Here is a 7,850-nt window from a genome sequence, read left to right as displayed (position 1 = left end):
GATTTCTATAAAAACATAGAATTTTTAATCGATACAGATGTTAATTCCTCTTTTTCTGAAAGATATCTTACATAAAACCAAAAAGTTTATTCTCTCAATTGGGACAAATAGCAATATTAACTATTGTTATCTTTTATAATCATCTCCCCGCCCCCACGTGTATGTGTGTGTGTGTGTGTGTGTGTGTGTGTGAGAGAGAGAGAGAGAGAGAGATTGATTGATTGATTTATTGATTGATTGATTGATTGCCTGAAACTCCCATTGTAACTGCTAAAAACTACTGGAGAGGATGTAGTCTTAACATTCTGAGTGTTGGAAACCTACACCACTAAAAAACGATAATATCAGCAGCACTGGAGTCTGTTTTCAGATCCAGTTTTCTTAACTGGGTAACTGTCTCAGCAAGAGAAAGCATAGTATACATAAAACATTCTTGAATGGCTTTCTCTTGCTCTACACTGGTTGCTAAAGTAACACCACTGGGTCTTCCAACAACAATGCTCACATTGAACCTAACATATCTTTCACTGCTGATATCAGGGACAAAATGTTTGATACTGATCTTCTACCAATCGTAAGTCAAAACCAAAGCAAAATTTCAATTCATTTTTCTATTTTTTTATCTAATGAACAAAATGAACAGAATTTCTTTTATAACATGAGACAACTTTGGCTTCTACAGTGGAAGACGTAACTTCTGACATGTACTGTTAGACATGTCGCTTTATAGATGGAAATGTAATAGGAACGATAGTTATCTAAATGGAAATAAAGCTTCTAGAAAACACTGAGTCCATATCTTGAGACTAAAGATAGTATTGCTGATGTTAAGTCAGTCAGTGAGGACCCTATCCATGCATCTAAAGCTGTTACTCAAGCTTCTACATTCTCAAGGATCCCTTCTAGCTAGATCTGTTTCCCCTGAAACCAACTCCATGAGAAGATTCACACTTCCTATTAAAGAATCTTTATCTTACCCAAGAGAGAGAAGATTCTCAATAGGAATTTAACATAGCTAATCTTGAAAGAGAAAGTACTGAATTTCAAGCACCAGGAAGTAAGATTATCATCCACAAACCCATTTTTGAGAAAGAAAAGCTACTGACCATTTTTAAATTCCTTTTATACTCTAAGCTAACAAAGATTTGTGAGGAAGCCACATATTAAGAGATTATGTTCATTGCTTATACATAAAGACAATTGCTATAAATATTTGCACTGTTGTAAATGCCATTTTTCCTCTGAACAAAGAAATAGTGATGGCTGAGAACACAACATCCTTCCTAAGAATAGGGCCCAGCATCTCAACCACTGAATAGAAAGAAGACAAAACCACAGGCGTTAGCAGACAATTCTCCAATTAGCCTTTCCTAGTGTCTCTAAGATGGGAATTGTTTTCTGAGTAAAGAAGATATTGAACATGTGACTTCTTTAGTGACTTTATATGAATGAGAGTTGATTCAGGTAAAATTAGTAATTTAGTTCAGTGTAGTAGTCCATGTCTTTAACCCCATCACTTGGGAGGCAGAGATGGATGGATTTCTATGAGTCAATACCAGCCTGGTCTGAAGAGTGAGGTTCAGGACAGCCAGAACGACACAGTGAGAAGCTGTTTTCAGAAAAAAAAATTACTCATTTTTTTCTTTGCTTGCTCAAAAACTGTTAAAATGTTTAAGCTCCTTATGAACAGGCATTGTGGTAGCTAGTTGATATGCTGCTTGTTGGATAGTTGATTCTTTGAAAACTGTGCGTGCCACACTTCCTGATAGCTCTCAAGATACTCTCTGCACAAAGTAAGTGTCAACAATGGGCATCACTCTGACGGCAACCTTTTCAAAGTTTCTAAGTTTGTTATCCCTGAAAACCATAAATGTACCTTCCTAAGAACTAACTAAGGAGCAGTCTCATTTTTGCAAACAGAATTCATTTTTCACAGAAGAAAAGAGTTTTTTTCATGAACCCAATGAAGTTACTACTTAGAAAAAATACATAATCACTGAGCCTAATACCTCAAAATTCAAGCAAGTAGAAGATATACATGAGCCAAGCAAGCTTTTGCTAACTACCAAAATAAAACTTGATAGATGTAACCAGATAATTTTTCTAAGAAAAGGTCAGCTAGGGCAAATAGTAAGATATGGATTCTAACTATGAAGAGGCTGCTATGCATGAGAAATTAATAAATGGTAATTAACCCTTAAATCAGGTAATATCCATGATGCCAATGATCTACAAAAAGAGAACCTTGTATTATTCCGTTTAAAAAGAATAGTCAGTTTCGAGACTGTTAAAATTTACCACATGCTTTGTGAACCTTGATGGATGGTATACAAGATAAAGTGACCTTTAGAAGGTACAGATGCTGACAACTTTTACCTTTTAAGAGAAATACGGGTGCTACAATCACTGTGACTGAATTTTACAGCAATACTAGTAACAGAAGGGGTAGCATGACCACAAAAGCAATTATAAAGTTTAAACGTATTTAAATTTAGCATCAATTAAGATGGAATTATCGCTTTTTCTGGCATAGCTAGCTGAAAGTTAAATGCTTATGAAAGAATATTTTCTACATCATTTCAATTATGTCCAACACATAATCATATAAGATGGCTATCAGTGTTCTATGGCTTTTTTTTTTATCCTTTCGGGATAGTGTATATACACAGAATATTTTTCTCCTAAAAAGACATCCACTCTTCTCTGTATAGCATACTTCATCCTGAATTTATATTCGCAAAACACTGAATGATTAATGGAGATTTTAAAAACCCTCCATTAAATGAGCCAATTCAAAGGATGACTTTATTCTGTGTCTTCCTATATCTAATTGATGATATTTCATTTATAAACCAATAACTTGGATCTATACCTATCATAATTTCCTTCTCTGTGACAATGACAACATTCCCAATATCGATAAAGACACTGGGCCATGATATGATAATGCAAGTGAGGCCAAGGCAGGAGGATCCTGAATACAAGGACAACCTAGGTAATGTAGGCAGACTCTCTCTCAAATAACCAACAGCAAGGAAGCAAAAGAAAAGAAAAAGCACCACTTTCAAAATCGGCAGTGACAACATCCTGAAGTACAAAACCCTTTCTGGAGAAACCACTGAAGCTTTGTAAATGATTGCATGTCTACAGATATTAGTATCATATCTCTGCCATGCCAATCAACTAAAAGGAAGCTGTGAGCACTGTTTCCATAGTTGATGGAGAAATAATTTTGATTTTGAAATGGCGGCTACCACTCACTCTAGTGCTTCCACCTCTTCTCATGTTAAACTTGTGTGAGTCTGAAATTTGCATTTCCTCTGATCCATGGGGCAAGAGATTGGCTTTTAACACTGACACTGAAAAAAATTTCCCCCACAATCTAATCAACTAAACCTTATTGTCAATCACACAGTTATTGCCCCTTAAACTAAGCAGCTTATCTACAATTATTTCCTGCTACAACATCATTTGCAAATCCATCTGAAATGAATAACTTCTGGAGCAGCTATGGTTGCTTCAGCCCTTATTCTTTATGCCTTGTGAATTTAAATACATGACAGCAACTTCCTGTCAGAAAAGTCTTCTGAGGTTGAAATAATAATTTATAGGGGCAGAAATCCATAAAAAAAACCCAAACCTACAAAACTTGATACAGTGTGCCTCAAGTTAACTGAAGAAAACACAAAAAGCCTTACCAATCTACTAAGTATTATTATTATTATTATTATTATTATTATTATTATTATTACTACTATACTTTAAAAATAATATTTTCCTCTCAGAATAAAAGAACTGACAAAAGTATCTGCCACATAATTATCTTCTTTATTCTTATTCACTATCAAAAGTGTTTTTAAAGTTTAGTTATTTAAGCACCATGAATCTCAGAGAAAAGAATAGCCCTGCTTCCTATAATACAGGGTCACTTACTTGTAAAACAGTTGATTTCAACAAAGATAACTGAGAGCCTTCCATCATCCTGAGTGTCGCTTACTGACACTAAACCACAAAGTACCTAACAGGCTTGAGTATGTCTGTGTTCAGGGGCACTAGGCCAGGTCAGAAAGCATACACTTGTAACTAGAAACATGGTAAATCCTAGGTTCTCTAAAAATAAAATACTTAGTGTGGGTTTTTATTTTATAGTCAGAACTCCATCATCTTTTCTTCTAATATTAATACTCATTCTAGGAGATGTCTAATCACAACCAAGAAACAGCTTCCATGGTGAGCCCCTGTCATTACCTGGGTGATTGATGTAACAATCCCCATAATGACCAATGCTTCAGTCACTATGCTGGGCACAACTCCCCTGCCCAGGGATGCCACTAAGCCCAGAGGAAAGATCTGTGAGAGTGCTCGGTGCTCCTCTGCCCCATGGCTGAAGATGGATCTCCCAAAATTTATTCTCGTCCTCCAAGAGACAGCAGTAAAACACCAACAGAAGCGGACATTTTCTTTGGGGCTGACAACACTATTCCTAAATCAGAAACAACTATTACCTCTGAAGGAGACCACATTACTTCAGTAAATGACTGCACCGCGGATGGTGATTTTTCAACTACAGTCAACAAGCTCACACCTACAAAGGAAAAACTTAAATTAGAAGAAGATATTGAAGCAAGTCTGAAATCAACAACTCTTCCAGAGAAAGAAATTACCACTCCGACTGAAACTACCAACTCCAAACCTAAGGAATCAATTACTGAAAATTTCATTCCGGTGAAAATTGGAAATATCTCATCCCCAGTTGGCACTGTTTCTTTAATTGATTTTTCCAGTAACATGGCGAAGGAAGACATCCTCTTAGCCACCATTGACGCAGAAGACAAAGAAGTCAAACCCACTACTGAGCTCTCTGAAACACAGGAGGACAGCTCTGCCAATGATGAGGATACCTCTGTACCTCCAGATGAGAATACTGAAACTGATGTTAGTTCTTCAACTAGCTCTGACGTTCCTGATGATGGAGCTGTCCAGGTCACTGACTCCTTTAGTCCTGAGTCTGACGTCCCTCCCTCTACTGAAAAGGAGGTCACCACCATTCCAGACAACGTTGCAGAAGACAAAGTAACTAAGATTGACTTGATTGTTTCAGAAGATAGGCCCAAAACTGTGACTAAATTAAGTGACTCCGAAGAAGAAAAATTTATCACTGTTTTTGAACTCACTAACTCAGCTGAAAAAGCCAAAGATAACCCAGAAGATCCTTTAACTGATGAGGAGCCAGCTGACGGAGTTAATACTTGGGTGGAAAAAGATGCTGCAAATGAGGCAGAGTCTCATGCTGTTCTGCTTACCGCCGTTGAATCTAGGTACGACTTCGTTGTCACTGCCTCCGAAACTAACAGCGTCGTCGTGGAGGAACCACACGTTGACACAAAGAATTCGCCTGAAAAGGATGCAGCAGAGTCTGTCACTAATGTCACAGAGGAATTTCCTTCAGTGACCTCTGTAGTAGAACAGAGTGGGAACAAGGAGGACTTATCTACCAATGACTCCGGTATCTTTAAACTGCTCAAAGAAGAACCAGATGAACTCATGATGTAAAACCAGTAACATAAGGGAAGCCACATAGACACACATGATGGGTTAAGAGATAGTCATAATATCTAAGAAGTTACTCAGCAAGAAAAATCTTTAAAAGAAAAAAAATACTGTGAGCATTTAAGGCAAGTATATCAGACTTAGAACGTACAGATAGTCGTGGATAGAGGTCATGCAGCAAAACACATTAAAGAGCAATTTTAAAACCAACCTCAGCACTTCTTAGGTTTCAGTTATGTAACTACTTACCTTAGTGTAAAATCTTTCCATATTTTAGAGGCATGAAGAGGGCAAGTAGTGGAGGAAGTCATTCTTTGCAATATTTAATGACGTGGCATTTGGTTCATTCTAAATATTATAATTTAGTGAAATTAAGGATGTAAAACGAATCAAGAAACATGTAAAAATTACTGAGGCATTAAAAAGCTTTCTGATACTCCTTTTCTAAACATTTTCCTTGTTATTACCACAGATGTATTCTCTTTAATTATAATACAGATTGGAAACCTTCATGAATGTAAGAATCAAAGTTCCTTGTAATTTTAATATCCATGTGTAACATAAGAAATCAGACATCTTCTCTCGTATTTAATGCTAGTTAAAATAAAGTGTTAGTTTTACCTGTGTATTCATTTGGAAACATAATATATTAACATGAATTGACTGTTCTTCCTGCTAAGATTTATATCCTGAATTTTTGTCAATTTTTTTTCAGATCTTAAACGTTGACTATTGTACTCTTCTTAGACAGTTGGTTAGCAATTCAAGGACACATATCTTCATTCTTTTCTGATTCAGACTTTTCAAGTGGGTCTGTTGTCACTGGGCTGATTCTCCTCAATAAATTATTCTGGCAGCAACTGATTTACTGTGTGATGTATTTGATATTCTGGTGCAGAATTCTTAAGAATCTTACATGAAAAATTAAAATTCATTGGTTAAATAAAACCAGAAATAGGATCTTCTGTAAAGATCTGTAATTTCATTTTACTAAAAATGAAGAAATCAAAACAGGCTAAAACACCGAGTAAAGAGCAAATATCGTATATGAGAGGGAGTGGGTTTAAGTAGACTCTGGCCTAGGATAATTAAAATACACACATTTAACTGTGAGATTATGAGCACTTCAGATCATGGCTATTGTGGCTACTTTCCCTCAAATAATCAAGTATCTGGGAAGAAAATAAATTGGAATATTGTTTAAAATATACTCTAAAACTCTTTTACAAGTCTGTTTCCCCAAATAAAGATGACAAGTCTACCTAAGCATATAACAAAAGGCCAAAGATTAACATCCTCAAAACAATGTATAGTCAAAATTATATACAAAAATAACTAGTGCACAATCCAAAATCAAATAACTAGAAGAACATAACATCATATTTGGCAATGCAAAGAGTATTACCCTTATTATGGAAGTATTTTCTCAAAGAGAAATACCCGTAAGGTCTCACCAACAGGACTGGCAAAGCATGAGCCATGAGCTGTATAAAGATGATCACAGGGCCCCAACTATACACAAAGCGCTACAAGGAACTCAGAAAGGCTGAGAGTAGGAGAAATAATCTACAAGGAAGAGCACACCAATTGGTTGTCCCATACCAAATAGTACCCTGTAAACATGCATGAAAGCAATGTCACACAGATTGAACAGGCTGTATTTAGGACTATACAGTATGTACATATACAGGTAGGCATGGAGCAATTAATGAAAAAGAGACCATGGATTTGAAAGAGGGCAAGAAAAAGGATATGGGAGGGCTTGACAGAGTAAAGGGCAGAGGAAAATTACATCAGTATAAGCTCAAAACTAAGAGAAAAATAAAGGCCCTGGATCTCACCTGACAGCACCATGGAGCTGGCACTGGTAAAGGGGGTGGATGTAAGCCATTCTGAGGGCCCAAGTGTGGGAGAGCTAGTCTCACCACTCTTGTGCCGTGAGGTGGTGTGAGAATGGGGTGCCCATTCCCTTCCCTCATGGTTGCCCGCAGCAGTCTGAGAGCTGGCCTAAAGGAAATGAGAGCAGGAGGGCTATCTCTGTCCCCTCACTGGCATTAGCACTCCAGAGAACAGCCTTGCACTTTGCCTGGACAACATGCTGGAGTTGTGCCCTGACGGCAAAGAAGTGGGTGAGCCAACCCCAAGAGTGTAAGAGAGGGAAAGCTGGCCCAACGCCTTGCAGATAGGGCTGCACGTGGGTGAGTGGGCCCTGTGCTTGACTAGCCTGGTGCAATCTGCCTCCTGTCCATGGCAGCATTGGGTGGCCTAGCTGGAGCAGTGCTGGAGAATTCCCCTGGTGT

The 7,850-nt window shown here is 37.4% G+C and overlaps 1 protein-coding gene across 1 annotated transcript; it reads left to right on the top strand.

Annotated features, from left to right (window-relative positions):
- Positions 1-4,351: 4,351 nt before the first annotated feature.
- Cabs1 (calcium binding protein, spermatid associated 1) lies at positions 4,352-6,414 on the top strand. The gene is made up of 2 exons (NM_022263.2): positions 4,352-5,675; positions 6,266-6,414. The coding sequence occupies exon 1, from the start codon at positions 4,381-4,383 to the stop codon at positions 5,551-5,553; it is 1,173 nt and encodes a 390-aa protein (NP_071599.2). The 5' UTR covers positions 4,352-4,380; the 3' UTR covers positions 5,554-5,675; positions 6,266-6,414.
- Positions 6,415-7,850: the final 1,436 nt, after the last annotated feature.

This window comes from Rattus norvegicus, chromosome 14 (assembly GCF_036323735.1).
Source record: "Rattus norvegicus strain BN/NHsdMcwi chromosome 14, GRCr8, whole genome shotgun sequence".
Classification (NCBI taxonomy): Eukaryota; Metazoa; Chordata; class Mammalia; order Rodentia; family Muridae; genus Rattus; species Rattus norvegicus.
The sequence above is the reverse complement of the archived record's forward strand: the minus strand, read 5'-3'. Positions and strand labels throughout refer to the sequence as shown.